This window comes from Erpetoichthys calabaricus, chromosome 7, assembly GCF_900747795.2.
Source record: "Erpetoichthys calabaricus chromosome 7, fErpCal1.3, whole genome shotgun sequence".
NCBI lineage: Eukaryota > Metazoa > Chordata > Cladistia > Polypteriformes > Polypteridae > Erpetoichthys > Erpetoichthys calabaricus.
The window spans coordinates 112,149,542-112,167,576 of record NC_041400.2 but is presented as its reverse complement, the minus strand read 5'-3'; the positions used below and the strand labels follow the sequence as shown (position 1 = coordinate 112,167,576).

General features: G+C 37.2%; 1 protein-coding gene across 9 annotated transcripts in view; it reads left to right on the top strand.

Moving 5' to 3' along the window:
• LOC114654142 (Dmx-like 1) overlaps positions 1-18,035 on the top strand; it is a 343,530-nt gene that overhangs the window by 54,084 nt on the left and 271,411 nt on the right. For all 9 annotated transcript variants that reach the window (XM_051929967.1, XM_051929968.1, XM_051929966.1 and 6 more), the window contains exons 3-5: positions 6,602-6,727; positions 15,917-15,994; positions 17,079-17,157. In XM_051929967.1, coding sequence (XP_051785927.1) covers positions 6,602-6,727; positions 15,917-15,994; positions 17,079-17,157 — 283 coding nt within the window. The remainder of the gene's footprint in view (positions 1-6,601; positions 6,728-15,916; positions 15,995-17,078; positions 17,158-18,035) is intronic.

Sequence of the window (18,035 nt, the reverse complement as noted above, 5' to 3'; positions counted from 1 at the left end):
TTCCTACTGGCAGGCTATTCCAGATTTTAGGTGCATAACAGCAGAAGGCCGCCTCACCACTTCTTTTAAGTTTTGCTCTTGGAATTCTAAGGAGACACTCAGTTGAGGATCTGAGGTTACGATTTGGAATATAAAGTGTCAGACATTCCGATATATAAGCCGGGGCGAGATTATTTAAAGCTTTATAAACCATAAGCAGAATTTTAAAGTCAATTCTGAATGACTAAATAAAGTAACATAAAAGGTTTAAATACTGGTTATCCTTTTACACTAAAATATTACTAAAGAGATACAAAAAAAGTAAAATGCATATGTTCTTTTTCTTTAAGGAGATTAAATATTACTGAAGAAAGAAAAAAAAAACTAAAACAGCCAAATGGGGCTATGCATACAAACTTAAAAGGTTTAAATAAAACAGAAATATACACTTTTATTTTTACTTGCTTAACTTGTGGAGGGTGTATCCTGTAGCAAAGCCTAACTTTTTTCGTGAAAGCCCGTTTCAGTCAATAAGTCTTAACAACAGGTGTAAAGATATTGACAATAAGCTACGCAAACCCACCAAGACATGGAATCGTTTAAATCAAGTGTCATTACATCTTCCTTTCTTAAAGAGAAGTAAGGCAGGACTTATAAGCTTACATATATATATATATGTATATATATAAACATACATACATATATATATATATATATCTATATATATATCTATATCTATATATGTATATCTGTATATATATATATATATATATATATATATATATATATATATATAATATGCAGTTGGAGATCCACAAAGGGAGAAAAAACGAATCACGTATCATAAAATAGTTTTATTCCTGAGCTTTCAACCCCTATCAGGGGTCTTCATCAGAGGATAATGCTTAGACTTACAAGAATCAAAGGCAATATATAGCAACACAGTCAGTATGGGGGGGAGTGGGGGTTTGGGGTGGGTGGAGCTGACTAAGTCCGTTTGATCAAAAGGGGGGGGGGGTGTATCGTTAAATTAAAGTGCATATGTCCTTCTTAAGTTGGCATATGCTGGGTTTATGTCCAAGTGTCTGTTGATGGCGTTTTCATCTGATAGCCAAGACTCGGCCAACTCTCTGGCGCTTTTTGTACTGGCCTTAAATTTTACTTTCACGTTGTCCCAGTTGAATGTGTGTCCTGTCGATTTAGTTTGTGCATAGATCAAAGATAGTGCGTCCTTTCTTCTGACGGCGTTGCGATGTTCCTGTACACGTGTTGAGATTTTTTTTTTTTTTTTTTTTGACGTTTATATATATATATATATATATATATATATCTCTATATATATATATATATATATATATATATATATATATCTAAATCCCCGCGAAATACTGCTTTTAAATTTTTATGAAGAAGAAAAGATTTTTAAATTGAGGGAAAATATCCCAATAGCAATTTGTTAAGGATGTGTTTTTTTGTGAAGCAGCCTTAACACAGCTTTTCCGCTGTTTTATAAACGAACGCCATATAAGGTCTTCCTTTTTCCTTGCTTCGCCAAGGAAAGAGCCTTTTTATTAAATCCAAGGGTTCTTCGCTTTTTTTTTTGTTTGTTTATTACGATTGTTATAGTTCTGTTTATATACGACGTTGTCAGTTCAGCACTCAGGTTGTAATATGACCAAGCTGTGCAAGCTTACTGTTAAGAATGCAACGTATAGTTGTACATGAGAAAAGCAATCTTGCCTCAAATCAATGGCAAACTTTTGTAGGTCTATGAACTTAATTTAAAGTTTAGGTTTACACGGTGCTTTCTTTCTGAAGTACCTGCACTCATGAATATATCTGTCTGCGTCAGTCGCTCAAATCCCCGCGCTTCGCACCGGCGAAGTACTGCTTTTAAATTTTTATTAAGAAGAAAAGAAAACCTTTTAAAATTGAGGGAAAATATACCAATAACAGTTTGTTAAGGATCTGTTTTTTTGTGAAGCTGCGTTCTCTCGAGTGATCACTTCGAGATGACTTGCTGGCTAACCATAAGCGTTACCTGGTAGGTAACCACCCATACAATCAGATTGTGAATCAGACTACGAATGCCGTGAATGTAATTAACCCGATCTACATGCTGTCAAATAAACACGCCGTGGCGCAATTTTAGGGGCTTAGCCTCTAGCGCTGACGTCCGAGGTTCGATTCCCGTAAGGGAGTGAAGTGAGCAGTTTGCACCGGCGAAATACTGCTTTTAAATTTTTATTAAGAAGAAAAGAAAACCTTTTTAAATTAAGTCTTAAAAAGAGCTGTAAAGATATTGACAATAAGCTACGCAAACCCACCAAGACATGCAATCGTTTAAATCAAAGCGCGAGTCGAAAAACACCATCCCATAATATTAGTTAACGATTAACACATTTCTATATGTATTGTAAGCATACAATACAACTGATAATATGTTGCGCTTATTTATCTGGTGTACTGACATTTTTGCGCGTTTAACGGCTGAAATCTAATGTGGTTTGTGCCCTTCAGAATGAAAAGAGTTTGCATTTACCTTTTTAATAAAAGGCGAGCTTTTAAGCCTGAGAAATCACCCCGTAAATGCACACGTTTAATTGCACATGTGTTAATATGTATGCTTACACAGTATTAAAAGACACTCAACAAGTACACAGTATTAAAAGACAGTCAACAATTAACGTCATTTACCTTCGTTCCCGCGTTTGACTTGTGCTGTAAATCTCTTCCTCGTTTTCAGTTCACATGATTACGTAGGAGGCGTAATACGTGATGACGCGATACGTGACTCCGCCTCCTCCATTAGAGTATATGGACAAAAAACAGGTTTCAGTTATGACCATTACACGTAGAATTTCGAAATGAAACCTGCCTAACTTTTGTAAGTAAGCTGTAAGGAATGAGCCTGCCAAATTTCAGCCTTCTACCTACACGGGATGTTGGAGAATTAGTGATGAATGAGTCAGTCAAACAGGTTCCAGTTATGACCATTATGCGTAGAATTTCGAAATAAAACCTGCCTAACTTTTGTAAGTAAGCTGTAAGGAATGAGCCTGCCAAATTTCAGACTTCTATCTACACGGGAAGTTGGAGAATTAGTGATGATTGAGTCAGTCAAACAGGTTCCAGTTATGACCATTATGCGTAGAATTTCGAAATAAAACCTGCCTAACTTTTGTAAGTAAGCTGTAAGGAATGAGCCTGCCAAATTTCAGACTTCTATCTACACGGGAAGTTGGAGAATTAGTGATGATTGAGTCAGTCAAACAGGTTCCAGTTATGACCATTACGCGTAGAATTTCGAAATAAAACCTGCCTAACTTTTGTAAGTAAGCTGTAAGGAATGAGCCTGCCAAATTTCAGACTTCTACCTACACGGGAAGTTGGAGAATTAGTGATGAGTGAATCAGTCAGTCAGTCAGTCAGTCAGTCAGTGAGTCAGTCAGTCAGTCAGTGAGTCAGTGAGGGCTTTGCCTTTTATTAGTATAGATATGATTGTGTTTATAAACCTTAACAGTGTACTAAAACATTAACCGCCACACCATATAAAAAGTCAAATTTACTACAGAAACACATTAAGGTTTTCACCAGTGCCCATATATTGTTCATGTTTCCAAAAAATGATAATTCAAAATATACTATTGTATTACCTGATCTTCATACCTGCTGTACACATTTGTGACTCTGACTGAAGCAGCCAGCAACTGTCACAACAATAGCTATTTTGTCAAGCCAGCTATATTTATAGACAAATAGCTTTGCACTACAAATTATTACAACAGTTTAGTTGTATGCCTAGCTGTTCAGCAACGGCTTTATTTTTGCCTTGGGCAGGTACTGTCAAGTTTTTCTTTTCCACTGGGACCATCAAAGGGGATTCTTTAACCTTTTCAGCTGACATATGTCCAATAGTAGGCCATAATCTATGTTTGGTCAAGCTAAACAGGGATGTAGTACAGTCCTGGGAAAGCTGAAAAGATGAAACAGAATTAATTGTATTTTGCATAGTTAGATTTAGAAACTTTTGATTGTCATTCGAAAGTAATCTTTAGCTTGTGATAATGATTCTTTTAACATTTTTTTTGAATAGAAGAAACTGTTTAATGTTGGGATGCTATGCTTGTGGAGGTGAAAACAAGTAAACCAGATGTTTTATGTATAAGCTCATTTTTTGGGACAGAAGGAAGGGGCTGTCTTTTTTTTTTTTTTTTTGTAAAAGAAGGTCCCGTGTAGTTCTGTCTTTCTCATTTACTGCCTTGTAAAATATTGACACTTTGATAGGAGACATCTTCTCTCTCAGTTGCTACTTGGATTAGGGGTAGGATTAATAAACAAAAAAGACACTTTTACGAAGAACTCTGTCTGATTTTTCAATTGAGGATGTTTAAGCTGTAATTAAGGAATTGGACCACCTTGAATGTCACCAGCATATTGCTTTTGCTAAGGGACAGTGAAGACTTAGGCCCACCCAAGTTGTTTAATTCTATGTATCATATTTATACTCACTGTTACTGATTTTGATGCAAATACATATTGTTTTTAAGCGAAAAGATTAAAGCCAGTGCCTCGGAATTATACTAGCATTCCAGGGAAGTTAGGTTGTCCATTGCTGGTCCTACTGCAGTCCCTTAGTGGCTCAAGAGTATGCCCTTGTGAAGCTCTCTATTGGTGGTAAACTGGGTTGAAGTTAGGGATGTTAAAGCCCAAGAAATTTGATACAGGCTTTGCATAAAGAATTGTCATTGGTTAAATGTTTGCACAGAAATGTAAACTTAGTTTCAGATTACAGAAAAGTAAAAAATTGCAGATTTAATTTTCCATCCTACTTTTGGCACATTTTGCTGACTGCACTGTGCCTCCTGAACCTCTGCCTGAACCTTGACAGAAAAGTTCAGCAGTTTGTTTAATGTTTCATGCTTATGTAGGTTATTGGTACTTTGATATTAGAAGGTAGGATTTCAAAGATGCAGCATGCATTTTTCTGTTTGTTAATATGATGCACTATCCTTTTTCCTATTCTTGCCCTCTCATGCTCTAGTTCTGTCTCACTTTTGCTCTGTGCTGTGACAGATGCATGCCTTTCATCTAATAAGTATAGGTTCAATTTCTACAATTTGCATTTAACTCTGTATTTAATCCAAGCATTTCCCCCCCTCACTATTTTTATCCTGGCTCCAGGCTACCCTGGGAGAGGCCATATTGTCCCCAGAGTTAATTGCACTTTTGGGTTGCAAGTTTAGTCGCTCATCATTTTTCCACCATATCAACCAGGCCTTATCTCTTTGATGGTTGTATTTGCAGTAGGAATATCGATCAACAGCTGATCAAAATCGGCCGATTTTCACTTTTTATCCCATGCTTTTCTGAGCTTTATTGTAATTTAGTTGTTTTTTCCCTTCAAGGTGTTGCGGTATTTGAACCAATGCATTTCTTTTTTATTTTTATTTTTTGCACCAAACTTCTGCAGTGTAAACAGAGCAGCAAGTCAAAGCTTTTTTTTTTTTTTTTTTTTTTTTTTTTACCAGAGAGCAAGAGAAGATTGGAATAATATTAGCCTTTAGTGGAGTAATAAACTGAGAAAAATGAATTGGAAATATCATCATGTGCAATTAGACAAATGGCAAGAAATCTACATTGATTAATTCAAACCTTTTTATTTTGTCCTTAGTAATTAGTAATACTATGTGGCACAGACTATGAAAATTACAAGGCATTTGCTGTAGTCTCCTTATTGTTTACCCCAGAAAAAACAAGCCAAAAATGTTGAATTTTTTTTCAATAAGAAAAATGTTATTATGTATAGCAGAAACATGTAAATAGGAATCCATCGAAATAAATACAATAGAAAAGATACCTTGTGTTCACTGCTGTACTATTGCAGATTTATTACACAACCTTTGTTTGTCTCACTTCACACCACCTGGTACACAGGTTCCAGTTATACACAGGTATAACACAGGTGCTGCAAGTAATTGCTTGACTCATCTGCCCGTGATTTATGAAATTAATTGAGTTTTAAAAAGTAAAATAAGTTTATATTTTCTAATGTGATTGCACATTATTTTATTCTTAAATTATTCTTAAATGAATGCTACATTTTTAGGAGGTTTATACTGCACCTACTGTATGTGACTTGGCAAAGACCAAATAAAGAGGATGTGATGCATAAAACATTTGTGTAAACATGCCCTCTGTGTAAGATGATCATTGAGAAACACATGGCCACCTTTAGCTTGTTCATGATTAATAAGTCACTTCTTATGATTTTTTAAAATTATAAGTTAGTTTAAATAAGTAAGTTAGTTTTTCCTTCCAGGTAACACTGACTTTTCATTAAGACAAATGCGTGTGAGTTGTGAACAATATTTTGTAAACAGCACTTTTTGGCTATTATGATATAAAATGGGAAGAGGAAAACTTTAAAGTAGACTATCACACAAGTTAAAAGCTAGAAATTCTCTAAAGCTTGTAATTAATTTCAAGGTAAATCTAAATAGGGCATGTGCCACTTGTGCTGTAAGTTTGCTTATGAAAATTGGGTTTCTTTTGATTTATTTTTGTATTCTGTTTACTCCATTCAGTTTTGCTTTATATAAATTTTCCCCTTTTTCCACAGGCTTATGCATCAGGATGTGATATTGTCATTCTAGGCAGTAACTTTGAAAGACTACAAATTATTCCTGGGGCGAAAAATGGAAATATTCAAGTTGGATGTGTGGATTGCTCTGTTCAACAGGGCAAGGTAGGAGCAGTAGTCTTCATAAATTTTGTTGATTTGTCATGCTATATAATGAAGCTAAAAGGAAATATTACATATATTCCCCAGCAGTAAATGTGGCAATAAGCATGTTTATCTTTTTTTATACAGTGTTATTAAAACATGAAAATTTACATAAACCATTTTTTATGTTTAAGATTACAAGTTACACTTTAACTACTTTAAGAAGTAGTTTGACATCCTCTAGGATATTGTACAGTGATATTTATTAATGATAACTTTGAGATAAAGGTAAGTTGATAATTGATCACTTTTAATTGTAAATGAAAAATCAATAAGATGTCTATCTGTAGTTAAATGTGTTACCTTTTATAGTTGCTTCCAGGTAGTTTAAGCAAGAGGTGATGTTTGATTATTAGTAATAATGTAGGAAAAATAGGATAATCATGCACTTTGAATGAAGAGTTGATTGATGTCTTGCATTCCCATAAGACACATAAGCTAATATTATTTTTTGATTGGTCAATAATAAGTGGGATGGCTGCTTGATTAGTTAATAATGTTATAGTCATAAAAAACTTTTTTTTTTTTTTTAAAGCTTTCAGTTCTCCTTTTCTGTGTGCTGCCAGAGGATATAACACATAATGTCATTGGCAATGATTTCTTTCTTTATATGAACAGTTGAGTAAAATGAGTGTTGTAATGGTCATTGTTTATTGTGGTGTTTGATACTTAGTATCACATGTAGGCATAGAGTGTTCACACATAAGAAGTTCCTTTGTTTATTTATACTTTGTCCCAATACCTCATTGAGATACTTTATCAGGATTTCTGCTTCAAATTGACTGTTGTTTGTTCCAGATCTTATTTAAGTCAGTTAACTTCTTATATGTACAGATATTTCCATTTAACCCATATTACTATATTTATGACCAGTCTTTGGATTCTGTCCAGGGTGGTATAGTATTCCACAAAGCAGAGTTGTTAAATCAACACTAAGCTGAGTAAACTTCACTTGAACAGGCTTATTTGGTTCCTCGAAGGTGAAATGTTCCTAGTTTTTTTTTTAAATTTTTTATTAAAACCAAAAAACATTCCATACATGCAAGTCAAATCAAACCCTAACCCCCCCCCCCCCCACCCCCCACTCTCACCCTCAAGAGAGCTAGGTCAGCAGAGTAGCACTTTAATAATAGTAAAAAATATGTAAGTAAATACAGGTAGGTCCATAAATATTTGGACAGAGACAACTTTTTTCTAATTTTGGTTTTGTACATTACCACAATGAATTTTAAATGAAACAACTCAGATGCAGTTGAAGTGCAGACTTTCAGCTTTAATTCAGTGGGGTGAACAAAACGATTTCATAAAAATGTGAGGCAACTAAAGCATTTTTTTAACACAATCCCTTCATTTCAGGGGCTCAAAAGTAATTGGACAATTGACTCAAAGGCTATTTCATGGACAGGTGTGGGCAAGTCCGTCGTTATGTTATTATCAATTAAGCAGATAAAAGGCCTGGAGTTGATTTGAGGTGTGGTGCTTGCATGTGGAAGATTTTGCTGTGAACAGACAACATACAGTCAAAGGAGCTCTCCATGCAGGTGAAAGAAGCCATCCTTAAGCTCTCGAAAACAGAAAAAACCCATCCGAGAAATTGCTACAATATTACGAGTGGCAATATCTACAGTTCGGTACATCCTGAGAAAGAAAGCAAGAACTGATGAACTCAGCAACGCAAAAAGACCTGGACATCCACGGAAGACAACAGTGGTGGATGATCACAGAATCATTTCCATGGTGAAGAGAAACCCCTTCACAACAGCCAACCAAGTGAACAACACTCTCCAGGGGGTAGGCGTATCGATATCCAAGTCTACCATAAAGAGAAAGCCACTCATAAGCCTCAAGAATAGAAATGCTAGATTGGACTTTACTAAAGAACATCTAAAAAAGCCAGCACAGTTCTGGAAAAACATTCTTTGGACAGATGAAACCAAGATCAACCTCTACCAGAATGATGGCAAGAAAAAAGTATGGAGAAGGCGTGGAACAGCTCATTATCCAAAGCATACCACATCATCTGTAAAAGACGGTGGAGGCAGTGTGATGGCTTGGGCGTGCATGGCTGCCAGTGGCACTGGGACATCTATATATATAATTCTCTAAGCCGCCGCCAGAGTGGGCAAGACACCCATGAAAGCACGCAGGAAGGAGCCACGCCCACAATCATGAAAGCACGCAGGAAGGAGCCACGCCCACAATCATGAAAGCACACAGGAAGGAGCCACGCCCACCAACTCTAAGACCATTGGATATGTCGAAAACTCGCAGGGCCACGCCCACCAACTCGGACGTGACGCCTCGGAAAACACGGCGTCATTTCTGTTTGTCTGTGCTACGGTCCACATGCAGCTCTGAGCCACGTTGACTTTTCGGTTACGATGCACGACTGCGTGCAACATCGCAAACTGTTTTACATGCTACATACAGCAATTCGCATCCGCGACAAACATGCGTCTCCTTAGATGGTCCTGCAATAACACGGAAAACGTTTCCCCGCCCACCAACACTCTTTATTCCCCGTCCTGCGTCCACCGCATCCGCAACAAACATGCGTCTTCTTAGGTGGTCCTGCAGGAACACGGAAAACGTTTCCCCGCCCACCAAAGCAGGATCATGCAATTCCTTTGCATTGAGAGTATCTAGGTGCGGTATCTGTAATGCATCCAGAAATGCATTAGGTTGTGTCTTGTCTTCTTTAAGCTCAGTAGAATATAAGGACTTATAGTTGTCTCTAAATGTGTGCATTATTTTTTTATGATCAATGATTTTGTCTTAATTTGTGTTGGTAATTGCTGGGATTTCATTGCGAGCTTCCTGCTTGTGGATTTGTTGAGCTAAAATCTTATTAGCTTTCTCTCCGTGGTCATAGTAATGATGTCTTGATTTAAAAATGAGTTGTTCTGTTTCTTTAGTTGTCAAGAGGTTGAGTTCTGAATGCAGAGCCTGTCTTTTCTTATGAAGTGCTTCATTTGGACACCTGGCATGTTCTTGATCTATTCTGGAAATTTATTGATTAGCTCTGATACCTTCTTGGTTTCCAATTTATTTTTGTGGGAAAGATTTGAGATAATCTGGCCTCTTAAGAAAGCCTTCAGAGTTTCCCAGAGTATTCCTGCAGAAATCTCAGAGGATGTGTTTGTCTCTAAAAACAAATGGATTTGCTTGGATATAAATTCTATACAGTTCTTGTCTGCTAATATAAGTGGGTTAAGGTGCCATCTGTAAGATAAGTATGTGGGTGCATAGTGCATTTAGCACCATGATCAGAGGAGAGTGGTCGGAAATAACGATAGCGTCGTATTTAGAAGATTTAATCGTAGGCAAGAAATTATTATCTATAAAAAAAAAATAATCAATTCTTGTGTAGCAGCGATGCACTGGTGAGTAGAAGGAATTTGCTCTTGAGTTTGGGTTTAAAAATCTCTGGGAGACTGATAAGTTGTGATCTGTTACAAACTGTGTAATTGTTTTTGTGGTGTTAGATGTCATTGTCCCTGTGGCAGGAGACCTATCTAGGTCTGGATTCAAAACACAATTAAAGTCCCGAGCCATTATAATTTTATGTGTGTTCACAATGGGAATGGATGAAAAAACGTTTTGAATAAAGTCCCTATCATCTATTTTGGGTGCGTAGATATTTATCAAAATCACTTCACAGTTAAATAATTTACCTATGACAATCACATATCTCCTTTCAGGATCAGATACTACATCTGATGCTATAAATGTAATTGTTCTTTGCAAGAATTCTCACACCTCTAGTTTTCTTTGTAAAGCTGGAATGGAATATTTGGCCAGTCCAGTCTCTGTGCAGCCGAAACTGATCCTTGCTTAATAAGTGGGTCTCCTGTAAAAATACTATTTTGGTGTTTAGACCTGTTAGGTGAGAGAATACTTTTCTCTTTAATTTGTGATTCAACCCTTTAACATTCCAGCTCACAAAGTTAACTGTTTGGTCATGAAGGTTTTGCTTCTGAGCTTTTGCTGTCATTTTGTAGTCTTAACTTAATTCCAGTTTTCCCAGGAGTTATTGTCATGAAGCCTAATGTTGCGTTGGCAGTTATAATTACAGTATATGGATTAAAAGAATAGATTAGAAATAGCGTGTTCTGTTTCTCTCCCCATATTTTGCCTCACAAAGTGAGGCTAGACCACACTTCATAAAGTCCCAGTCCTCTGACATACCTAGAGACAGAGCACGTGGAAAAATGATGGAGTTGCCCTGCCGGCAGGCTGGCGCACGGCAAAACGCTGAAAGCGCTGACAAAAAAAAACAACCAGTAAACATTAAGAGGAATATTATATTATATGAGCCTAGGGCTACATACAGTATACATACAAATATTGTCATGAAATCAAAAATGACATTGTTTTTGAAGTGTGGCATTTTTTCTTTATATATTATACTAGGGGGCTTCGCTCGCCAACCCCTGGTGTTGGGTAACCCGAAATACATCGATGTATGTATGAGATACATTGGAGTGTAAAGGTGTAGATGACGAACAAAGGAAGTAAAGAACCCATAGCATGGCACAATAGAAAGATTTATTGGAATATTTCGTTATACACAACATTTGTAGTAAAGATGGTGTGTTGTCCTTGAATGAGTTTTCCTTGGTATGGAGTATCTACAACTTTAACTTTAATGTCAGATGAACGCCGAACTCTTGAGAAGGCTACATAAAGTTGTCCATGTCCAAGTACAGGCTCAGAGAGGTATATGCCAACTCTGTCCATGGTTTGTCCTTGGGATTTGTTGATTGTCATGGCAAATGCAGGTTTAATGGGAAATTGGCGTCGTTTAAGTGTAAAAGGTAATTCCAGGTCAGAACTTGTAAAGTCAACTGTAGGAATCAAGACAGTATTGTTAGAATGTGATCCTGTAAGTACTTTTGTAGACTTAGCTAATGGGTGACTGTTTATGACTTCAGCGACGTTTCTCATTATCAGCTCTGTGTATTGCCTGTTTTCAGGAAGGGTCATTCATTGATAGATTGCGACATCTGGATCTAACACGTAGATTTGTGCATAGTTGTGTTCATGATATGGTTCAGGGTGCACTGTTCCAATCCGATGTAATTCTTGTCCACATACGCAAAAGCAGTATGAGCCATTGCCAGTTGGTGGCCTGATATTTACCCCGGTAGATGCAAAAGCAAATGAACTATTGTAGGATCCAAAGGAGGCAGTCTAACCTGACCCTTTTGACAACAACGTGTAAACTCATTAGTTGTAGTGCCAGTTGTTTCTTCAGGGAAGTTAAGTGAATGACAATGACAGCAAATGACATATTATATACCAAAGGCAAGCAACTTAATTTCTCTGATGCAAACATTTTTATTGAATTTTCTGTAACTTGGATAAAGGGAATTTGCAAGACTGTTTGTCTTTTCTCACCTTTTTATTTTATAATTTAGGAAATTGGAGCATGTGGCATAAGGAAATTACATCTGGAACAGCAGTAAACTGATCTTTATCTACAGGAAAGAAAGATTTCCTTTTATCTTACAATAACGGCTTTGCTCCAGGAAAAGATGGGTTTTTTTCCCCCAAGGACACAGCTGTTGAAAGTCTTCTGTCACTCCCCAAACTGGGCAGTCAACCATTTTTATCTCTTCTTAGATCACTGGGATTTATTTAACAATTTCTGTGATGTGTAATATCTTTATGTGTGGTTCTAAATTAATGATAGTCATGGTGAATCTTATATTAATGAATCTGGCCCCAATTATGCTTTCTTGGGGTAAAAACAGTGGGTTTTATGACATGAAAAATGTTGGTCCGTATGCCTCACTTTTGTTTCTCTCAGGTCCAAATGGAACTGGTGTTAATTCTTTTGAAGATTTTATCACCATGCATTGTTTCATTTAAATGAGCTTTAAACTTTGACTTCATTCAGGTTCTCAGTATATAAAACAATAACTTTCTAAAGTACAAGGACAAGATACGTTTTTCTGTCTTCCAGAATGAATGTACTAATTTTACAGTTTTTATAACTTTACTCTATTGTGTTACTGTATATAATTTTGAGTTTGCTATTAATAAATTGTACTGATTTGTGTGCTGTCATCGTAATTAATTCTGAAAAGGTGTAGCCCTTTATACTGTGGACACACTCAGACTCGGAGGTTTACAGAGTGCATATTTATTTTTGGTGAGTATTCTTTACTAGTTAGGCTTTCACGTGTAAGACATATTACGTTAAGCTGCCGAGTTGCTAAGGTTTTATTCTGAAACATATACTAAGGTACGGCGCTTAACCTCTGTGGTTACCTATGCGAAAAACATTTTAATAAATGAGACGAAAACAGTTACTAGTGTGGAATATAAACTGACCACAGACGGACACTAAGACAAGTTCTGAAAACACACATTTTTAATTCTTCTTCTGTCCTGTATACAACACAGTGCACAAATCAACCACGTATAACTCAGTCCCTTTTCTCTCTTCTCTCTTTTCTGTCACCTCCACTCCCCTCCCACAAGCTTCGTCCTCTGCCTCCCGACTCCAGCTCTCCGAATGGAGTGAGGCGGCCCCTTTTATAATGCACCTGGATGTGCTCCAGGTGCTCCATGATGACCTGGTGTGGCGGAAATGCTGCATGGGCATTCGGAAGCATTCCGGGTGTACCTGGTTCCTATTCTGGCAGCACTTCCTGGTGTGGTGGAAGTGCTACAGTCCAAGGATCTGTAGTCATCCGGGCGCCCCCTGGAGGTGACCACAGGCCCCAACAGGGTTGAGCTTCTAAGCTCCGACCCTGTGGCTCTGATGCAGACCAGGGCAACTGCCCTGTCCTGTTCCGGGGGAAGTATTGTCCCTCTCCCAGTCCTTCCATCCTCCGGGCGTCCTGGCTGGGCAGGATCCCCAGCTGTCTGCCACACTAGATTCAGCTTAAAACTAGTAAGTGTTTTTAATATGGTAATGATGGAAATAAATATCTCACGAGCAAAAAGCATTTCGCTCCACAGTTAATAAAATGTATGGAATTTCACCTGTTAAGAAGGACAATAAATATACTTTTATTTTGTATTAAACAAATGTATTTTAATAATGTCTTTTTTTATATACCTAATCCTAATGAATGTTCATTAATAGTGGACTCATTACAGAATGCGTTGTCAGGTAACTGGCGGAATTGTTTAGCGGCTGTTTGTCATTCCTTTCTTTGCCGTTTATGTATTGCCTCTGCTGTTTGAGAGTTGCGTTGTAGGCGCCTGCATTCATTAATTGTATTCAGGTGGGCTCGTTTCTGTATGTCTGTCAGTTGAGATGTTTCGTTTTGGAGCCGTGACTCCTTTGGTTGCGTTGTTTGAGAAGCGCGTTGTAGGCGCCTGCGTTCATTGTTTTTATCCAGGCGGGCTTGTCTTTGTAGCCCCGTTAGTCGAGCTCTTTCTTTTTGTAGCCGTGCCTGCTTTGCTTGCGGCATTTCAGACGCGCGTTGTAGGCGCCTGCGTTCATTGATTTTATCCAGGCGGGCTCGTTTATGTATCTCCGTCAGTTGTGGTGTTTCGTTTTGAACCAGTGCCTGCTTTGCTTCCGCAGTTTCAGATGCGCGTTGTAGGCGTCTATGTTCATTGTATTTGTCCATGCGGGCTCGTTTTTGTAGCTCCGTTAGTCGAGCTGTTTGGTTTTGCTTCCCCAGTTTCAGACGCGCGTTGTAGGCGCCCACGTTTAATGATTTTATCCATGCGGGCTCGTTTTTGTAGCTCCGTTAGTTGAGCTGGATCGTTTTGGAGCCGTGACCGTGACTCCATTAGTTATCCGTTGTCTACTGTTAGTAATATGGATAATTGCACTTACTGTTAATACGGAGCGTTTTCTGTGGTTGTAATGTTAATAATGCATCACTGTAATGTGATTCACTTACTGTTAATACGGAGCGTTTTCTGTGGTTGTAATGTTAATAATGCATCACTGTAATGTGATTCACATATGCTATATGGTTTGGACGTGTGAGGATGCCGAACGTTTAATACGGAGAGTTCATTTATTCTTATTACCCGGACCATGCTGTGTAGTGTGGACGTTTAGTTCAGAAGCGCGTTGTAGGCGCCTGCGCCTTTCGTACTATCTTTGTGGACCTTTGCGGCCTCCGTAGTGTCTTCCGTTTGACTCTGGGGTGCAGTGCAGAATCCTCTTTTCTGTGTGGCGTTAGTTGAGCTATTTCGTTTTTGAACCGTGACTCCTTTGTTAGTTGAGCTCTTTCGTTTTTGAGCCGTGACTCCTTCGTTCGTGGTGGATCAGACTTCGCTTGCGGTTTATGAGATGTGCGCTGTAGGCGCCTGCGCACTATGTCTCCTGCGTCCATCGCCGTGTACCTGTGTCCGTGCCTTCTGGTTTACCATTCTCGGTTAGTAATATTGATTACTATAATACTATACTATATTATTCTAATACTGCATATAAACATCTACTCAAAGTTAACAAGTTTACTGAGTTAAAATAGGTACTTTCTATGAATCTCGATTTTAACTTTTTTGAACATGCCTAAATAAAACATTTTTTGTGACTATCTTCTCAATTTGCCTCCTGTTAACAAAAAGCAATGGGGAGGAATAGTTTACCTTATACATGATATATTTTTAATTCTTGCCATTTTTAATTGACAGTTTTAATGTTTTACTATTTTCTAACAAATATATTTTAATTTGAACAATAGTGTAACTAAGACTGTACCAACATTAGATAAGATTAAAAAATCCTGCTGGTGACAAATGACATAATTCAAATGACATATCATTTCTTGGTATTTTCAATACATAGTTTAGCTTTTGATGTTTTTTATCATTTATCATATACTGTATAAGATATATAGTCAGAATGACTCAACATTAGATATGCTTAAAAACAAGTTAGAGGTTTTGTTTCGCATTGAATGAGAGTTTCTTGAACTAGTTATCTTGTTTTTTTCTGTTTTATTTAACACCTGTGTGGACTTCAACTTCTGTGTAACTTATTAATAGATATAGCATGTCTTAGTTTGCTGTTTTCCTGGGGTTATGAAGGTTCTCATATCAAATGTAGTATGTAATTTCACATTTAAATATTGCTCCTTAAATATTATGTTGATTTATTTCCATAACGTCTGAGTTTGAGAATGTTATGTTAATTTACATGTAATAAAATAATGTAAACATTTCTTTCAGATTGCAGCCTCTTATGGAAATGTTGTGTGTGTTTTTGAGCCTGTCCAGATAGTAAATCAGAGGAATAAGCACACTTCAGTAAGTAAAAGTGCTTTCATTTCTGCTGCTTATTGACAAAGCGAGTTTGATTTTTGGATGAGCAGGACAGTAGTTAGTATTGCAGCCTCACAGATAAACGGACCTGATTTCAGGTAAAGACTATGTTCTGTTTTCTGTCAAGTTCATTCTCCCTGGATGTGGAATTTCTGCAGTTGCTGTGGTTTTCTCATGCACCAAAAATGTGTATTTTAGATTAATTGCTGGTACTAAATTGATCCTGTGCGTTTGAGTCTAGGGCAGGGGTGGGCAGATTCAGTCCTGGAGGGCCGCAGTGGTTGCAGGTTTTTGTTCCAACCCAGTTGCTTAATTAAAAACCAATCCTTGTCAATTATTTAATTGCATGGCTTGCTAGTGCTTTAACTCTGCCATGTCAGGTCATTCTCATATCCTAGATTTATTTTCCTTTCTAAGGATATCATCCAAATGATTTGAAGTCTAAAACAGATGAGTAATTCTCAGTGCTTCACTTTTTTCTCTTCACTTTCCTTCCAAGTATTTAATTAAACCAAATAGTGCGTGATAAATACACACAGGTGTAAATGAAAACAAGCTAAATGGAGAAATGCTGGTCTCTTTTGTCATTTGCATGGTATTGCTAATTAGGAGCAATTAAAAACCAAGAATACAGCTGTTTTATACTAAAATAAGCAATAAGGGTTCAAAATCTTAATGAGCGTGACAACTAAAGTGAAGCTGAAGTGTTACTTGAGCAATAAGGGCTTCTTATTAAGCAATTGGGTTGGAGCAAAAACCTGCAGCCACTGCGGCCCTCCAGGACTGAATCTGCCCACACCTGGTCTAGGGGAGTATGTATAAGCATTCCTAGCAGTTGATTGGTGCCCTTTTCAGGTTTGGTCTACCTTTTCACCAAGATAGGTTTAACTTCTCTGCGACAATTTGCTTTATGGAGAAATTTGAAGCATTCAATATTTAGGCCTTCTTTTTATTCCATTAACATTTCGGTATTCTAATGTTGTTTAATGTTTTGGTAAATACTGACATTATGTATTTAGAATGCATTCATGTTTGTGATAAGTAGATTCATTTTTATTTCTTCTTTCAGAAATGTAAGTACCAGTGGCAGAAAAGTGATCAGTTTGTTTTGCAGTCCATAGCACATAATCTAACTTGGGATCCTACAGGTAATTACCTATATTATGTGCATTTTAATCTTCTTACTAGATTTATATTTTAAGAGTTTGATTAAGGGCACTTTATATCATGTATCCAATAATGGCTTAATTATGCCCTGCAGCTGCAGAAGTAGCACTGAAACATAGTGAAAGGCTCTGATACAGAAACTATGGGTTGTATTTTTAAATTACATACTAAATACTAATGTACTTTCCTGAAGAGTTTTATTACAAACTTAATTCTTAATACTGTTAATAAGAATAGGAGAGCTATTTAGCAAACAACTCAGATTATTAACCAGAAAATTCAGTTATTGTCAGTTTAACAGTAGAATCCCTGAAGCCTCGAAAAAAGTTGTAATCCCGTGCCACCATCAGTTCCTTCACACCTCCTCATCAGCGTCTTTGCCTTGCAAATGTGTCAATCGGCACTGGCAGCAGGCAGCCTGCTCGTTTATCCCCCCCACCGACACAGCTGAAGTCAACTCAAACAATGAAGGTTATCTGTTATTGTTATTTGGGGTATATACATTTCATGTGTGTTCCGTGTCTACAACGATCTGGTAAATGTAGAATGACAGGAAAGGCGAGGCAAGAAATGTTGAACACACAACTAAAACAGAAAATTTTTCATCTTACTATAATAATGACAAAATACAGATGTGAAGTATATAATGTGTGAAGATTGAAGTCCAAATATCAAATAAACAGTTTGACAAAAGGTATAACAAAACAAGTGCGCCTTTATTCATGAATTTACGAAAAGAAAAAAATATCATTCAATTTACATGTTGCTGTTAATGAGTAAAAACCCAAGCCCAAATGTCTGTTTGGCTGGTGCAAACAGGTAAGAACTGCTGTCTTGTAATGTAATGAAGAGGTTGTGA